At 41.8% G+C, this 19,069-nt stretch overlaps 1 protein-coding gene across 1 annotated transcript in view; it reads left to right on the top strand.

Annotated features, from left to right (window-relative positions):
• TADA2A (transcriptional adaptor 2A) overlaps window positions 1–18,993 on the top strand; it is a 73,286-nt gene extending 54,293 nt beyond the window's left edge. Inside the window, exons 9-15 of the mRNA XM_011990216.1 lie at window positions 2,020–2,063; window positions 7,136–7,246; window positions 9,384–9,455; window positions 12,006–12,138; window positions 12,702–12,745; window positions 16,134–16,207; window positions 18,360–18,993. Coding sequence (XP_011845606.1) covers window positions 2,020–2,063; window positions 7,136–7,246; window positions 9,384–9,455; window positions 12,006–12,138; window positions 12,702–12,745; window positions 16,134–16,207; window positions 18,360–18,545 — 664 coding nt within the window. The 3' untranslated portion in view covers window positions 18,546–18,993. The remainder of the gene's footprint in view (window positions 1–2,019; window positions 2,064–7,135; window positions 7,247–9,383; window positions 9,456–12,005; window positions 12,139–12,701; window positions 12,746–16,133; window positions 16,208–18,359) is intronic.
• Window positions 18,994–19,069: the final 76 nt, after the last annotated feature.

The raw sequence follows: 19,069 nt of genomic DNA, 5'->3' as shown, positions 1-19,069 counted from the left end.
TGTCTCAAAAAAAAAAACCTTTTTTTGAAATGGGGTCTCACAGTGTTGCCTGGGCTGGTCCCGAACTCCTAGGCTCAAGGCATCCTACCACCTTGGCCTCCCAGAGTGCTGGAATTACAGGTGTGAGCCACTGCACTCGGCCTGTTAGGCTTTTATATTTGATTTTTATTTTTTATTTTATTATTATTATTTTTGAGACAGTCTTGCTCTGTCACCCAGGCTGGAGTACAATGATGTGATCTTGGCTCACTGCAGCATCCGCCTCCTGAGTTCAAGCAATTATCATGCCTCAGCCTCCCAAGTAGCTGGGACTACAGGCACGTGCCATCATGCCCGGCTAATTTTTTTGTTTTTAGTAGAGGCACGGTTTCGCCATGTTGGCCAGGCTGGTCTCAAACTCCTGGCCTCAGGTGATCCGCCCACCTTAGCCTCCCAAAGTGCTAGGATTATAGGCATGAGCCACTGCACCCAGACTTGTTGTGCTTTGTTAATGGTCTCTTTCTAACTGTTCATTTTTTTATGAGAAGTCGTTCATCTAAAAGGATTTCAAAGGAATTCCGAACAAGTTTCAGGCGTACTGGTTATTCCTCTCTTTGCAACATATCAAAAAGTATACATTCAGACTTAGAAATTATGGATCTCAGACCCCTGTTGGTTTCAGAGAAGAGTATGCAGAGGGTATAAGTGTGCAAGTGTGTGTATATATGTGTAGGCATGTATTTAACTGTGGTGTTAACTAACTGTAGACACAGTGGTATCTCAGCAGTGAAAAGGAGAGAGGCCAGGTATGGTAGCATGAACCTCTAGGCCTAGCTACTTGGGAGGCTGAGGTGAGAGGATAACTTGAGCCTAGGAGTTCAAGGCCAGTCTGGGCAACAGAGGAAGACCCCATCTCTAAAAGAAAAAGTAAAAGAAAAGAAAGAGGGACTTGAGATTCACTCTGGAGGAACTAAGACGTGATCTAAAGCAGCAGTCCTCAACCTTTTTGGCATCAGGGAGCAGTTTCATGGAAGACAGTTTTTCCGTGGATGGCTGGGGGCTGGAATGGTTTTGGGATGAAACTGTTCCACCTCAGATCATCAGGCATTGGTTAGATTCTCATAAGGAGCACACAACCTAGATCCTTCACATGAGCAGTTCACAATAGGGATTGTGCTCCTGTGAGAATCTAATGCTGCCGCTCATCTGACAGGAGGCAGAGCTCAGGCGGTAAAGCTGCTCACCTGCTGTGCAGCCTGGTTCGTAACTGACCCATGGCCCAGGGATTGGGGACCCCTGATCTAAAGTAAAACTTACCCTCTGCATGTCTGGAGTTAGCTTCCATGAAATGCTGAAGAAGCATACCCAGTTGCTCCTATGAGAAACTTCATTGCTAGTTACGAATACCTCTGGTATAAATCAGATTCAAGACACATAACTTTGCCTGGTTTAAATTCTCTTTTGCTTAAAACACACAATTCGAGCTAGAGAGTATTGTAGATCTCAGTTGTTGATGTTGCTATCAAATCTTTTGTTTTATGATGCCCTTTCATTAAAGATGCACAATATTTATTTCTAGTACCGTCAAAGTGTTGTGTGAATGCACAGTTGTAAATGTTGAATATGTGATCATGATGCCCTTTTACAGTTAGCAGATTTCTCTAAAATGGCTGTTCTCAATTATTCCCACAAGCTGAATAGATTAATTTTATGACATGAACAGAGATTCCTTTCGGTTTCATCTTAAGTGCCAGACACATGTTTTTCAGCATTTGTGAGTGGTTATTGATTCATTCATTCGTTCAGCAAATAGTCATGGAGAGTCTACTATACACAAGAAGAGGAAAAACCTGTGATGCCTGAGAGTCTAAAATTGTGTTAGTGATTCACTGACCTGCAGAAGTTTGTGAGAGTGACTTCTTTGGACCTCTGTATTCCACCTCAGCATGTTTAAGAGGTCTGATGACAGCTATCTATAGAAAGCATTAGTAAATGTGAAAATAATTCTAATGCACAAATTATTGTGGCTTTTCATTCTAGAATTATAAGAGACCATGGATTAATCAACCTTAGAAAGTTTCAATGTAAGTATTAGCAGTTTTCTTTATTTTACAATTTTTTTCCAATATTATGAGTAATTTTAAATAAATCATGTATTGTAGTTCTTAATCCCAGTTGCATATTAGCCTGGCTATCACTCCAGACTAATTAAGTAAGAATCTCTGGGGTTGGAGGCACAGCATCTGCGTTTTTTTTTTTTTTTTTTTTTGAGACGGAGTCTCACTTTGTCACCCAGGCTGGAGTGCAGTGGCGCGATCTCAGCTCACTACAACCTCCGCTTCCTGGGTTCACGCCATTCTCCTGCCTCAGCCTCCCGAATCGCTGGGACTATAGGCGCCCATCACTACGCCTGGCTAATTTTTTTGTGTTTTTAGTAGAGACAGGGTTTCACCATGTTAGCCAGGATGGTCTTGATCTCCTGACCTTGTGATCCACCCACCTCGGCCTCCCAAAGTGCTGGGATTACAGGCGTGAGCCACCATGCCCGGACAGCATCTGCGTTTTTAAAGTCTTCGGGAAATTCTGATCCATAGTGAGAGTTTAAAAGTATTAATTTGGGACCATGTGGGGTGGCTCTTGCCTGTAATCCCAGCACTTTGGGAGGCTGAGGTGGGCGGATCACAAGGTCAGGAGATCAAGACCATCCTGGCTAACAAGGTGAAACCCCATCTCTACTAAAAATACAAAAAAAAATTAGCCAGGCGTGGTGGCACACACCTGTAATCCCAGCTACTCGGGAGGCTGAGGCAGGAGAATCACTTGAACCCAGGAGGTGAAGGTTGCAGTGAGCCGAGATCATGCCACTGCACTCAAGCCTGGGCGACAGAGTGAGACTTGGTCTCAAAAATAAATAAATAAATAAACAAATAAATGTATTCGTAGTCAACAAAACTTGTATTAAAATTCTTTTTTAAAAATTTGTATAGTAATTACAGTGTGAATATTAATGAATCATTTTCTGGATAGAGTCATGTTTTGCAACTATGTGTCAAGCATAACATAACCTTAAGGTTGTAAAAATATTTTAGATAAATAACAGAAAGTGATCTTTATTTTGGATGGTTGTAGGCAGACAAAATAAATGATGTTTAATATTATATGATGGTGATAAAAATACATAGTGATTTTTAAAATAAATGCCACCTTGACCTTACTGTGGTTTTTTGTTTTTTAAGAGACAGGGTCTTGCACTATTGCCCAGGATGTAGTGCAGTGGCATGATGGTATCTTGCTGCAGCCTTGAAGTCCTAGGTGCAAGTGATCCTCCCACCTCAGCCTCCTTATTACAGGCTCGAGCTGTCGTGTCTGGTCTTTGCTATTTTAAATATCAGAGATACCTAAGCAGAGCAGAAAAAGTCCCTGTATTTTTCTTCTTCCACAACATAGAGTCTTCCACAAATAAGAAGGATGATATCATAATAATAATCACAATGTTTGTATTAAAATATTTGTAATAGTTGTGTGTCATAATATTCTTTTTTTGTAAAGAATAACCTAATGGTTAGGTTTGTACAATAACCTAATGGTTATTGTAAAACATATCCTAGTTGATAGATTCTTGTAGGGGTATTTCTTTAATAATCCATAGCATTATAGGGTTCAGTCAACAAGGTTAAGTGTCTTTTTAGTCTAAATGAATATCTAGCCAGGCATGGTGGCTTGCGCCTATAATCCCAGCTACTTGGGAGGCTGAGGCATTGGATCACTTGAGCCCGGGAGTTCAAGGCTGCAGTGAGCTATAATCATGTCACTGCACTCCAGCCTGGGCAACAGAAAATCTATATTATTTTCTTAAAATATAGCCATGATCATAAGTATGTTACATTTTAGGTCCTTTATTATTTATTTATTTTTTGAGACAGGGTCTCACTCCAGTTGCCCAGGCTGGAGTGCGTGGCTTAGCTCACTGCAGTCTCCACCTCCCAGGCTCAGGTGGATTCTCCCACCTCAGCCTCCCAAGAAGCTGGGATTATAGGCATATGCCACCATGCCCAGCTAATTTTTTGTATTTTTAGTAGAGACAGGGTTTCGCCATGTTGTCCAGGCTGGTCTTGAGCTCCTTGGACTCAAGCAATCTGCCCACCTCGGCCTCCCAGAGTGCTGCAATTATGGGTGTGAGCCACCATGCCGGCCTTATTTCCTTTTTCACTTTATGTTACATATTTTTCAAGTTACTGTAGTGTTTTGAGGATATCAGTTTTCATAGATTACATAATATGTACTTTTAATAGTTATGTTGTATATATACATGTAAGAGATATAATTATATGCTTCTCTCTTTAGGTATTTAGCTTGTTTTGAGTTCTTTTAATCATTACATAAATAATGCTATGATGAACTTGTGAATAAAGCTTTGTCATTATTTAGGATTTTTTTAAAGGTAGATTTTTAGAAGTGGGATTAATACATCTAAAATTATGACCACTAAAAATTATTGATGCCTGCTGCCAAGTTGCTTTCCAAAAGATGGTTGTATTAATTTCTGTTTCTTCTAGCAGTATATGAGATTCCCTAGTGAACCCCATCCTTATCAAGACCCGTGGATCTGCAAAAATAATTCAGGATCAGATTAATTGATCGTGTTCTAGTAGCCACAGTAGTAGGTTCTCTATCTGAATTCCTGGGTTTTCCATAATAGTCCAGTTAATTTTTGATCTTTACTCCTTGTAGACATTGACTCTTAAATAAATTCTTCTTTCAACTGATAGAGGTCAGTTTGGCTTCATTATTCTGTTATCTATATTTTTTCAAACAGAGGGCTGAGGGGAAGCTCTGTTGCTTCTGAGAGTGTAGAAGTAGCGTGTGCATTGTGGTTTCAGAGATTTTCAGCTGCCATTATACTGAATGTACAATTGACCTTAATATGGTAGGCAGGGGTTTTTCTTCTTCAAATTCAAAATTTTTACTCCATATTCTTCTGCTTTGTTTTTTGTTGTTGTTGGTTTATTTTTTTTTTTTTAATGAGCTGTGGCTGCTCCTTAAATCAGCTTCTAGGATTTTTGGGTAAGAATGTCTCCTGCAAGAGAAGAGATTCACCTAAAAAGAGGACTTAGTTTAAATAGCGGTCATAGGCTGGGCGTAGTGGCCCCCAGCACTTTGGGAGGCTGAGGCAGGAGGAATGATTGACCCTAGGAGTTAAAGACCAGCCTGGGCAACATAGGGAGACCCCCATCTCTATAAAAAAGCCAAGCATGGGGGCATGTGCCTGTAGTCCCAGGTATTTGGGAGGCTAAGGTGAGAGAATCTCTTGAGCCCGGGATGTTGAGGCTACAGTGAACTGTGATTGTGCCACTGCACTCCAGCCTGGGAAACAGAGCGAGACCCTATCTCAAAAATAAAAAATAAAAAGGCCGGGTGCAGTGGCTCACGCCTATAATCCCAGCCCTTTGAGAGGCTGAGGCAGGCGGATCACGATGTCAGGAGATCGAGACCATCCTGGTCAACATGATAAAGCCCCGTCTCTACTAAAAAATAAGAAAATCAGCCAGGCGTGGTGATGCATGCCTGTAGTCCCAGCTACTCGGGAGGCTGAGGCAGGAGAATCGCTTGAACCTGGGAGGCGGAGGTTGCAGTGAGCTGAGATTGTGCCACTGCGCTCCAGCCTGGGTGACACAGCAGGACTCAAAAATAAAAAATAAAAAAGCAAGCTAGGAAAAAATAATAGCTGTCATAAATGAAAGCCTGTATCTTTTGTCCAAGAGTAGATAGAACTAACGTAATTACTGATTGAAATGACCCAAGTAGCAGTTTGAGAGTTCCTGACTGCTCCAATCTACCAGTTATTGTTAGTCAGTTTTACTCTCCCGTCGTCTTTGCAGATACGTCTTTGGATTAGATATTTGGTCAGTAGTGATCCCCAGAGTTGCTGCTCTGGTGTCTCTGCATGATATTTGCATGACAGTTGTCAAATATAACTTCATTACCAGTAAATTAAGTTGTAGTAGTTAATTTAGTTTAGAGAAAGGCAAAATGACCTGTATGAAGGATGAAAAAAATACATATCTTGCTTGAGGATGTGTAGGTGGTACATGCAAGAAATCACACCTTTTCTCAGCTAATGGGAAATCTTCTGGATGGATTATTTTGTCTGTAGCTTCCTTGTTTTCCTGTGGGAGTTAATACCATACATTTTGGCCATAATTCTTCCTAAGAATGTAAGATCTGCCTTTAATTGTCTTGTCCATTACTGCCAGCAGTTCCTGCCCCTGTGTAGTTTAAAAGATAGTGAGGTGGCTAGGCATGGTGGCTTACGCCTGTAATCCTAGCACTTTGGGAGGCCAAGGCAGGCCAAGATTGCCTGAGTTCAGGAGTTCAAAACCAGCCTGGCCAAGATAGTGAAACCCTGTCTCTACTAAAATACAAAAAATTAGCCGAGCATGGCAGCGTGCCTGTAATCCCAGCTACTTGGGAGGCTGAGACAGGAAAATTGCTTGAACCTGGGAGGCGGAGGTTGCAGTGAGCTGAGATCGCACCATTGCACTCCAGCCTGGGCCACAGAGCAAGACTCCATGTCAAAAAAAAAAAAGACAGGTGGCTGGGCGCGGTGGCTCACGCATGTAATCCCAGCTCTTTGGGAGGCCGCGGTGGGCGGATCACTTGAGGTCAAGAGTTCAAGACCAGCCTGGCCAACGTGGTGAAACCCCGTCTCTACTAAAAATTCAAAAATTAGCTGGGCATGGTGGCAGGTGTCTGTAATCCCAGCTACTTAGGGAGGTTGAGGTAGGAGAATTGCTTGAACCCAGGAGACCAAGGTTGCAGTGTGCTGAGATCACACCACTGCACTCCAGCCTGGGAGACAGAGTGAGACTCCATCTCAAAAAAAAAAAAAAATCAGTAGATGTGGGAGATTAGTAATGCTCAGTGGTGGAGACGATCTCCAGTGATAACATCCCTGTGGGATAGTTGCTATGGTGCTGTCATTATGATTAGTGTTTTGCATTCTTGGCTTTCCTGTTTGCTTCCTGTCATGGATAAGTTAGTCATGTGAGGTTATGAATAATGTTCTTCTATTTTACTAATTGTTAAAAAAAAAATGCTGAAAACTTAGGGATCCTTACATTTCCTATGACACATTTATGTTTTATTTTCTCTGTAGTAATGGAACGGCGGTATCCCAAGGAGGTCCAGGACCTTTATGAAACAATGAGGCGATTTGCAAGAATTGTGGGGCCAGTGGAACATGACAAATTCATTGAAAGCCATGCATGTAGGTGGTTTTTGAACCTTAAGCAGTATTTGTGTGTGTATGTTTATATAAATAGGAGAGATAATGATGTGTTTTATTCAGAGTTCTATAAATAAATAAATGGATATTTCTCTCTTTGTTCCCCTTTATTTCCATGGGACAAATTTGGGACTATGGGGGTAGCAGAAGAGAGGTTAAAAAGCCCTAATGGCTTTCCCCATTGCCCCAGATAAACAATAATTTAGTAGTTTTTCTCCCTACTTTTTATCATGGGAATTTTCAAATATATATAGAAGTAGAGATAATAATATGATGAACTCCCGTGTATCCATTATCCAGCTTCAGCAGTTTTCAACACATGACCAGTCTGGTTTCATCTTTACCACCCACTCTCCCCTCTTGCCCTCGACTGGATTATTCTGAAGCAAATCCCAGACATCATTTTATTTTGTTCATAAATATTTTAGTATTAAAAGTAGTTTTAAAAATGAGGACAGAGATGGATAGCTTGTGGAGATAGTACTTCCATCGTTCTCTTGCCTTTCTGTGGTATTTCTGTGAGAGCTTTACCTAGTTACCATTTGATTTTTCACTATAAAAAATTGAAAGTTGTTATGAGGCCGGGCGTGGCAGCTCACACCCGTAATCACAGCACTTTGGGAGGCCGAGGCAAGAGGATCGCTTAAGTCCAGGAGTTCGAGACCAATCTGGGCAACATAGTAAAACTCCATCTCTACAAAAATAGAAAAGTTAGCCAGGCATGGTAGTGCACACCTGTAGCCTCAGCTACTCTGGAGGCTGAGGTGGGAGGATTGCTTGAACCTGGGTAGCGGAGGTTGTCGTGAGCCGAAATCATGCCACTGCACTCCAGCCTGAGCGACAGAGCGAGACCCTGTTTCAAAACAGAAAACAAAATGTTAGTATGGCAGTAAGGCCTAGATTGTTAAAGTAATATGGACTCTGGCTTATTCTGTACCTTTCATCATGACATTTGTGTATGTGGCCTCTTAAGTTTAGTTCTGGGAGGGTACTCTACTAAGGCCCTTTTTCTCATCATGAAAATATTTCTTACGTAACATTGCAGACATTTATCTGAGCCAGGTTGGTTGTCCTCACTAAACACCTTGTTTGGTTGGCATTCTTTGGTTTGTACCAGGTGACTGATCCTTTACTTCCTGTCCCAGTTTGGGACACACCCCTGGTTTATGTGTCACTCCAAAGAACTATACCCCATGGATTGTCCAGGCTCTTCATTCTCTGTTTCAAAAAGCAACCAAGTTAGAATGATTTATCACATAATAACCCAAACAGTACAACCTGATCTGTATGCTCAGAGGAGGCAGAAACCTTTGGTTTATGGAAAACACAATGCACTTTTGTTCCTATAGGAATAAAGCTGTAAAGAAACTTACAGGGGCTTGCGCACAGAGCTTTTGTCCTTCCCTTGCATCAGGGCCACGTCAAGTAATAGGTTTCATAAAAGAACTTGGTCATGTGGGTGGAACTTTTAACAGAAGATAGTTAGAGCAGGGAAACTTGATTGTTAAAAAAATTATATTTGGCCGGGTGCGGTGGCTCATTCCTGTAATGTCAGCACTTTGGGAGGCCAAGGTGGGTGGATCACCTGAGGTCAGGAGTTTGAGACCAGCCTGGCCAATATGGCAAAACCCCATCTCTACTAAAAATACAACAATTAGCCGGGTGTGGTGGTGGATGTCTGTAATCCCAGCTACTCAGGATGCTGAGGCAGGGAGAATCGCTTGAGCCTGGGAGGTGGAGGTTGCAGTGAGCCGAGATCATGCCATTGCACTCCAGCCTGGAGGACAGAGCGAGACTCTGTCTCAAAAAAAAAAAAAAAAAAAAAAAAAAAAAAATTTGTTACTTTTGTAGACAAATGAATTCAACCATTTCACTAAGTTTTCTAGAAGACAGTTTCAGTTGCTGCCTCTGGAGACAGCAGCTGGAAGACAGCTGGAGTAGGTTTTCCTCAGCTCTTGGGTAAAATTTCTAATGAGAAGTTACCAACAAGTAGGATTCTCCAAATGAACTTACCTAGTCTTATAAGGCAGAATTAATGAAAATGCTCAATAGCAAAAGTGCTCACTGATGTTGCTTTTATTTTTGTAACTTTTTCCTTCATTCCTTTTGGGGAAAACAGTGGAATTTGAACTCCGAAGGGAAATCAAGAGGCTCCAAGAATACAGGACAGCAGGCATTACCAATTTTTGTAGTAAGTATGCTTCAGCTACATACCGTACCTGAGGGCAAGTGTCTTCCAAACACACAGAGGAAGTCTCTGAGTTGTGAATTTTTTTTAAAACATAAGCTATTCTTTACCAGAATGCTTTAAATCTTTCCAGTAAAGTTTTGGCTACTTAATCCCTATAAATACCTTTACATAGATTATCTTTGGTAAAATAAAAGTTATGAGACAAAGGAAAGAGAGGTGCTGCTTTAGATTTAGGATTCTGCCAAGGCTCTTTATAAAAAGAGAATCTTGGGCCTGGTGCAGTGACTCTCTCATGCCTGTAATCCCAGCACTTTGGGAGGCCAAGGCAGGTGGGTCACTTGAGTCCAGGAGTTCGAAACCAGCCTGACCAACATGGTGAAAGCCCATCTCTACTAAAAATACAAAAATTAGGCATTGTGCTGCACACTTTAATCCCAGCTACTCAGAAGGCTGAGGCACAAGAATCGCTTGAACCTGAGAAGCAGAGGTTGTAGTGAGCTGAGATCGTGCCACTGTACTCCAGCCTGGGCGGCAGAGGGAGATTCTGTTTCCAAAAAAAAAAAAAAAAAGGTCTGTCACCCTTTTCAAATTTAATGATACATGGCCTTAGCATTTTTATAAAATAATGAAGCTTCAACTGGCTCTAGGTGCTTGTATCCCAGTTACTTGGTGTAGTGACAATAATTATATTATTAGCAGCTAACATCTATCAGATGTTTACCATGTACCAGTCTCTATGCTAACCATTTCACTTGGATCAAGTCACTGAATTCTCATGACAAACTTACAAAGTACCATTACTTCCATTTAATGAAGAAATTAAGGTATAAAGAGGTTACAGAGCTAGTTAGTACTAGAACCAGATCGTAAGAGATAGTGTATTATAGTAGTTAAGAGCTTGGGTCTAGACTTAAAAAGCTTGAGTATAAATTTTGGCTCTCCAGTTTACCAGCTCTGCGATGTGATTCTATCTACATTTCTTTTCTTTCCTTTTTTTCTTTTTTTTTTTTCCCTAGAGACTGGGCCTTGCTATGTTGCCCAGGCTGATCTCAAACTCCTGGCCTCAAGCAGTCCTCCCGCCTTGGCCTCTCAGAGTGCTGGGATTACAGGTGTGAGCAACTGTGCCTGGCCTCTATTCAAGTTTTAATTTTCTAAGGTTCTCAGTGTAAAGATTTAATTAGAGATACTGCATATAAGCATAGCACGGTATCTGGCACACAATAAATCCTTAATAAATGGCAGTTTCTATTGTTTTGCTGTCATTGTTGGAATGATCTTTAGCACTCCCTCCTTCTTCCTATTTGAAGTCTTTGTGATTATTGACAGCTATCACCTACTACCTATAAGAAATAGTTGGCTTCTTTTTTTTTTTTTTGAGATGGAGTCTGGCTGTGTTGCGCAGGCTGGAGTTCAGTGGTGCCATCTTGGTTCACCACGACCTCCGCCTCCTAGGTTCAAGCAATTCTCCTGCCTCAGCCTCCTGAGTAGCTGGGACTACAGTCACGCGCCACTATACCCAGCTAATTTTTTTTTTTTAATATTTTTAGTAGAGACAGGGTTTCTCCATGTTGGTCAGGCTGATCTCGAACTCCTGACCTCAGGTGATCCGCCCGCCTCAGCCTCCCAAAGTGCTGGGATTACAGGTTTGAGCCACCGCGCCCGGCAATAGTTGACTTCTTAACACAGCCCTTTGGGTGCAACATAACCTTATGGATGTAAGTTCAGCCTAGTATAATGGTTCTTTAACAGTGGAAACCATTTTAAAATTAAATTTTGTGTGGAGCCCCAATCTACAAATAAGATAAAAGTGGAATTACTTTGGTTGAACTTTAATGGTTCAAGTTATGTGTAGAGCCCAGGACCGCTGGTATCTGGCAGTGCCCTTTCTCTTTACATTAACCTCTAAGATACTCCTGTGGTATCCTGGGGCTCTGTGGAACCTAGTTTGAATTTTGAAACCCACTGGTGCAGTATTTTGGAATCTGTGAACCTTTTTTAACATGTAGAAAACACCACACAACTCTTCTGTTAGCAAGATGCATATAGAGACTCTGATAATTAATTTTGGTTTCCTGATATTGGCTGCCTCTGAGAAATATAGAGAAGAGGTACTACATGTCAAAGAGAACTCTTTTTTTGTAATTCTAATTGTTTTTAAAGGAAAGGCATATGCTTATAGCACATGTGTGACTTTGAAAAAATTTGTAAAAATAGAAAAAACAGGAAGCAACTACGACTACAGTAAAAGTTGGTTACTTTTTGAGGGTGGAAGTATGAGCAATTCTTATTTTCTTTGTACTTTTCTATTGTTTTTTTCTCCCAAATTTCTTACAGATAGAAAAAGAATACAAATATTTAATACTTAGTGTTAAGAAAAGGATTTCAAACTAGGGAAAATCTACTTGGGTCTTGGAGAAATAATTGTGAAAGCAGTTTTGCAAAGGAAATAGACTTTAACAACAAAACCCAAAACCAGTTTCTTGGTCAGTTAGAAAGCCCTTCAGTTCTGCTGCATTGTCATTGTGGTCACTGTGTTTTCTATACCCTCAGGTGCCAGAACCTACGATCACCTCAAGAAGACACGGGAGGAGGAGCGCCTTAAACGCACTATGCTCTCAGAAGTTCTCCAGTATATCCAAGACAGTAGCGCTTGCCAGCAGTGGCTCCGCCGGCAAGCTGACATGTGAGTAATTACTCCAGGGTGAAGGAGGCATTCTTTCTGGGATGCCTTGGCCTTAGCATGTATTTTTGGGCACCCTAGATGGCAGAGTAATAATAATTGAGTAGCTAGAAGAATTCAGAAATATTTTAGCAGTCCATCTCAGAGAACCAGTGCCATACTGATAGTTTTGAGAAACAACTGACCTCCTAGAATCAAACTTTACTACTTTGATCTTATTTTTAAAAATGAGTGAATTTTCCCCTAGCTTTCTACCCATGACTTCAACTCTCTCTTCATACCTGGATTTTCACTGGAGAATCATGTTTGTATCCCTTCCCCTTGAGTGGTGTTAGTGGTGTTCTAGACTACAAGCTTTTCTTAACAAATCTGAGGAATTTTTCTTCCTTAGAACAGATTTGCTTTCCTGCTCAATACAGTGAGATATCTATAAAACATAGTTCAGTCTGTCTCGTTACACTTCTTCAAGGTGACCTACCTGATAAACGGCACCCAGTCTCACAGGGGCTTTTGGAAATCACCTTGTTTGATATGACCTAAGTTTAAATTCCTCTTCTTTGTTGTAGTGATTCCGGCCTGAGTCCTTCCATTCCAATGGCTTCGAATTCAGGTAATTATTTCTCAGGCCAGAACAAGTCTTAATTGTGAAGTTTGCATCGTAGGGGTTATGGTGACCCAGCAATCTTCCTTCCTCTGTGGTGTCAGGGTGCTTAGGCAGAATAATAGTAAACATCAGTATGTTTTCAGAATCTTCATGGCCAGACAGAGACTATCCTCAGAGTGAGAGTATAGAGAGTATAGAGATGGGAAAAAAGAACTTCAGAGAGGTAACTTATTTTACCAATGTTCATGAGCAATTAGTTTACTGCAGTTGTGTCTACCACGAATTTTGAGACTTATTTCACAGGAGATAAATTAAAAGTTTTCTATTTTATTATTTTTTATTTATTTACTTATTTTTGGAGATGGAGTCTCGGTCTGTCCCCCAGGCTGGAGTGCAGTGGTGTGATCTCAGCTCACTGCAACCTCTGCCTCCTGGGTTCAAGTGATTCTCCTGCCTCAGCCTCCCGAGTAGCTGGGATTACAGGCGTGTGGCACCATGCCTGGCTAATTTTTGTATTTTTGGTAGAGACACTTTCGCCATGTTGGCCAGGCTGGTCTGGAACTGACCTCAAGTGATCCACCCACCACGGCTTCCCAAAGTGCTGGAATTACAGGTGTGAGCTACTGTGCCCAGCCTAAGCTTTTTATTTTTATATAACATGAGCAAAGAAGCATGTTACTTGCTAGAAACATAAGGATTTCTAAGTTGGAGACCTAAAGTATTTCTATTTCTTACTTTTACCTCTTTGAGTATGTCCTAGTTTGAGATTAGTATACCGAGCAAGATTAGGTCATATGCTATCTGATGATCCTTGGTGATAGGTAATCGATGACTGGGAATTTGGGGAGGTATGTCTCAGCAGATTCAGGATCTGGGTCTCAGATTTGTCCACTTTAGGGACTTTTTTTTTTTTTTGGAGAGATGGAGTCTTGCTCTGTCACCCAGGCTGGAGTGCAGTGATATGATCTTGGCTCAGTGCAACCTCCGCCTTCCAGGTTCAAGCGATTCTCCTGCCTCAGCCTCCTGAGTAGCTGGGATTACAAGCACCTGCCACTATGCCCAGATGATTTTTGTACTTTTAGTAGAGATGGGGTTTCGACAGGTTGGCCAGGCTGGTCTCAAACTCCTGACCTCAGGTGATCCGCCTGCCTCAGCCTCCCAAAGAGCTGGGATTACAGGCATGAGCCACTGCGCCTGGCCACTTTAGGGACTTTTTTTTCCCCCATTTATTCCTTTACTTCAAGTAATTTTTTCTTAACATGGAAGGAAGAAAAAGGTAGTGTTTTAGGGGAGTAGCCAAGACAATGAAATCCAAGTTTTATTTTGTAAGTTTCTTATTGCCAACACTCTGCCCCCAAAATCTAAATACAACTAAGTTAATACTGACTAATTAAAATGAAGGAACTGGGCCAGGTGCAGTGGCTCACGCCTGTAATCCCAGCACTTTGGGAGGCTGAGGTGGGCGAATCACCTGAGGTTGGGAGTTCGAGACCAGCCTGACCAACATGGTGAAACCCCATCTCTCCTTAAAAAAAAAATACAAAAATTAGCTGGGCGTGGTGGTACACATATGTAATCCCAGCTACTCCAGAGACTGAGGCAGGAGAATCGCTTGAATCTGGGAGGCAGAGGTTTCAGTGAGCCAAGATGGCACCATCGCACTTCAGCCTGGGTGACAGAGTAAGACTGTCTCAAAAAATTAATTAATTAATTAATTAAATTAAATGAACTGGCTAACATGATCATAGATTTTTGTTTACTGTACCATCTGCACTGACTTGTTCATTGTTTATTTTTTCTTTTTCTGTGAGACAGGGTCTCCCTCTACTGTCCAGGCTGGAGTGCAGTGTGTGATCATGGCTCACTGCAGCCTTGAACTCCCAGGCCTAAGTGATCCTCCCAGTTCAGCTCCTGAGAGTAGCTGGGACTACGGGCGAATGCCACCAAACCCGGATATATATTTTTTTTTTTTGGTAGAGGCAATGTCTTACTACATCACCCAGGTTGGTCTTGAACTCCTGGGCTCAAGTGATCCTCCTGCTTCAGCCTCCCAAAGTGCTGGGATTACAGGTGTGAACCTGTGTACCCGGCCTCTTGTTCATTGTTTGTTCCTAGTCTGGTGTTAGCCTTTCTCACCCCTTACATTTAGGCTGAGGAGATCTCTTGCTCTCCTTTATGTTCTGAGTTCTTAAGGCATCTATATATTGGAAGCCTGGCATCTTTGGTTGTAGCCTAGCCTCTGGTGACTTTTGTGAGGAACCAAATGATTTTATCTCCCTTTTTGAGGATTTGGGATAATCCCTTATGCCTTTTGTTGATATAACAGAGAAGCCTGTTTTCCACCAGAGGAGCTTGTAACAGTCCCTCCCGTTTCTCTGCCCCACTTGAAAAGCAACCTCTATAAAACTTAGACATTTTCTTTGCTTAACTCAGTCTATCCATTCCCAGCTGAACACCAATCCCTAATACACAACCAAAACAAAACCAAAAAAGTTTTGCTCATCAAGCTTCCCCTCTTGGCCAGTGACCTCCTACTTAGGTTTCTTTCTCAGGTATGTGAGTTGACCTCAGCCCCTGCTTTGCCATATAATGGCTCATTGTTCCTGTTTGTGGATCTTGCAGGTAAACAGGGCTACTTTGGAAGGAACAGATATCCCCTCACATAATAAAAAAGAAGGGCCTTTTGCTGGCCTAACAGTCTTTCTTTGATCTGAAGGCACACAGTACTTGGTTAATTACCATGTTTGCCTTGTACTGCTGGCTGAGTGGCAAGGATTAGGGAATGTCTGTCCTGCAGTTATTATTTCCATTCATCAGCTGTCAAAGCAGGCAGTGTGTGACCTTTCTTAACTGGATGACATTTGGGCATCAGATTTTAGAGTCTCCTACATGGTTAGGAAGAAATAGGTGATAGCCGGGTATGGTGGCACATGCCTGTCTTCCCAGGTAGTTGGGAGGCTGAGGCAGGAGGATCACTTGAGCCAGGGAGATTGACGCTATAGTGAGCTATGATCGCAACACTGCACTCCAGTCTGGGCAACAGAGTGAGACCCTGTCTCAAAAATAATAATAATAATAATAATAATAAATAAAAGATAGCTACTGTGGTGAGTAGTTACATTTGATGCTAAGGTATGTGTGACTGTATGTGTATTTTAGCAGATTGTGAGTAATTCATATGCCCTGAATATGTAATTCATTTTTATTTTCAAGTGAATGTTCGGGTGCCCATGTTGCTAGCTAAACAGGCCTCAGGGAATGGGACAGGATTTCCTAAGCTGGATATAGTGAGCCTATACCTAGCTGGCCTGGCTGCACTGAAGTTTTTAATACTTTATACCTGAGAAATTGTCACTCCTATTAAATCTATGCTGTTTCCTTTCTCTGTCTATAGGGAGACGGAGTGCACCACCCTTGAACCTCACTGGCCTCCCTGGCACAGAGAAGCTGAATGAAAAAGAAAAGGAGGTAACAAAAAGGAGGGGGCTGGGGGAAAGAGAATAGGGGCTGATTATTCATTGAGTTATCATTAAAAATCCATTACAGGGTCAAACCCTTGTGTTTCATCCATCTAACATACACGCACAGCTCTGGTGAATCCTAGAAGTCCAAGAGCTAAAGAGCCGTTTGTGGCAGATTTCAGAGAATTGCTTACCTTGTCACCCTACCACCATTCCTCTTTTGGGGAAAACACATGTGGTATGTAAATTACATAATAATAGCAACTATCGTCTATTGAGCACTTACCATGTGCTACTCTACTAAGTGCTTTATGTAAATAAAATTAATGTTTTGTAAACCTAAAGTAACTTTTACATGAAAACAGGTATTTCCTATTAGAATGGCCACCTTGAAAAGTTCTATACTTATTCCAACAACATAATCATCATTTACAACATTTTTGTAAATTGTCTCCAGAGCATGTTTATAAACATAAGGAAAAGATTTTTATGTCATATATAGTCATGTTAATTTTGATTTTTAAAATTAATATATTTATTTATTTATTTATTTATTTTGAGGCGGAGACTTGCCCTGTTGCCCAGGCTGGAATGCAGTGACATGATCGCGGCTCACTGCAGCCTGCACCTCCCAGGTTCAAGTGAGTCTTCTGCCTCAGCTTCCCAAGTAGCCGGGACCACAGGCACGTGCCACCAGCCTGGCTAATTTTTGTAGTTTTTAGTAGAGATGGGGTTTCACCATGTTGGCCAGGCTGATCTTGAACTCCTGACCTTGTGATCCACCCGCCTTGGCCTCCCAAAGTGCTGGGATTACAGGCATGATCCCCCTCGCCCAGCCTATTTTTTATTTTTTTGAGACAGTCTCACTTTGTCACCCAGGCTAGAGTGCAGTGGCACGATCTTGGCTCACTGCAACCTCTGCCTCCCGGGTTCAAACCATTCTCCTGCCCCTGAGTAGCTGGGACTGCAGGCGCACACCACCACACCCGGCTAATTTTTGTATTTTTAGTAGAGACAGGGTTTCGTCTTGTTAGCCAGGCTGGTCTCGAACTCCTGACTTCAGGTGATCCACCTGCCTCAGCCTCCCAAAGTACTGGGATTACAGGTGTGAGCCACTGCGCCCGGCCTGATTTAAAAAATTATGTGACCTACTTTTTCCAGTTGCAATCATCAGACATGTCTTCATATTGATTTTATCTGTTTCTAAAATTTAAAGCCATCCTCATAAGAATCATCATCAGGAGTTTTCAGAAAACTGTGTCACATCTCTGAAGTGTGTTCCTCTTTTGGAGGAGTTCCTCTTTTGCTCCTCATATGCTCCTTTTATAATTCCCAAGATCAGTTTCCCATCTCCCACCATATATCATTAGTTCAGTTCAGATAATAAGGAAGGGTCATAGTGAAGGGGTAGTGTTAGTCTTATTTTATCCACCAGGAACAGTAGGGATTAGTTTGGGAGTGGAAGGAAATGTATGTAGTATCTATGTATTGCTGAAGAAGGTCATAGGCCAGCCTGATTCAAATATTGAATGGCCTGGAATGTCAAGCTTTTTTTATCCTTACTCACATAATGGTGACCTCAGACTCCTCATTGCTGGATAATGTAGCAATTTTCTAGATTTTTAGCAGTTAAAGTTACCTCCTCTTAGCAAGGTCTCTTTATGTCCTTTCCCTTTGAAGTAGGAAATGTAATCCCCAAAGCAGGGACTCCTGCTTTATGCTGATACTAAAAACAATGTGATGTGCCCTTGAAAATCCAAGTATCTGTGCATCCTGCCCCCACTGTGCCCTGTGGCTCTTCCCTGACCATTGGTGCTGGGACTGTACCTGGGCATTTAGTGTTTGACTCCTGAATGAGCCAGACTGCTCCTCAGGAGCACATATCTGTAAACCCTAACACACCCAGGCCCCTGAGCCAGCTGGCATGTGCTAAAGGCTCTTCTAGCATCACACCCTGGCTTTCTCTTCCTGGGTGTGTGTCCTTAGGGAGCGTTCTCGCCAGAGAGGAAGAGACTAAATGGAATGTAGTCCAGCCACCCATCAGCTCCTATAAATAGTTGGAGGTTGATGTCACTTTAAAAAAAATTTTGCTATACCTGCTGGATTAAATTACAAAAATGACAGATGTTAATGTTTATTAAATTTGCCATGTCTTGCAGCTCTGTCAGATGGTGAGGTTGGTCCCTGGAGCCTATTTAGAATACAAATCTGCTCTATTGAACGAATGTAACAAGCAAGGAGGCTTAAGACTGGCGCAGGCAAGAGCGCTCATCAAGATAGATGTGAACAAAACCCGGAAAATCTATGATTTCCTCATCCGAGAAGGATACATCACTAAAGGCTGAGGCTCCGAGGGCTTGGGATCAGAAGTCAGAAGTTTGGAATGTGGTGGGGTCAAAGGACAGTGTGGGTGGGCATTCTGGAGAGTTTTGTTTTTCAGCTGAATTCTCATTGTGAAAAGAGGGGAAAGGACAAAGGAAACCTTAAGTTGTATTAAGTCTACTTTCTTCTCCATCCTGCTTTAAAACACTCCTGTTGTTGGTATTGTGCTGCAGAGTTGTGTGCTAGATAAGCTATTATTAAATGTGAGTGGGCATTCATTCCTAACACCTCTTGTAACTAAAAGAACCATAGTACCTCACTTCACAGTGCTGGTAGAAATAGAACTAAACCACAGTCTTTAGTCCCAGGAGTCCAGCTCAGATCCTTATATTGTGAGGTAAGTTTGCTGCTTATCTGCCTTGCCTTCAAACACTGCGGATAGATTTAAAATAAAGAGAAAGGTTTTAGAGCAGAAGAAAGCTCTCGTCTAAGGGTTTTCTAAACTGACTTTTTTTTTTTTTTTTTTTTTTTTTTTTTTTTTTTTTTT

The sequence above is a fragment of the Mandrillus leucophaeus genome, unplaced genomic scaffold (genome assembly GCF_000951045.1).
Source record: "Mandrillus leucophaeus isolate KB7577 unplaced genomic scaffold, Mleu.le_1.0 Scaffold374, whole genome shotgun sequence".
Taxonomy (NCBI): domain Eukaryota; kingdom Metazoa; phylum Chordata; class Mammalia; order Primates; family Cercopithecidae; genus Mandrillus; species Mandrillus leucophaeus.
Note: the sequence above shows the minus strand (reverse complement) of the source record. Positions and strands in the feature narration are given on the sequence as shown.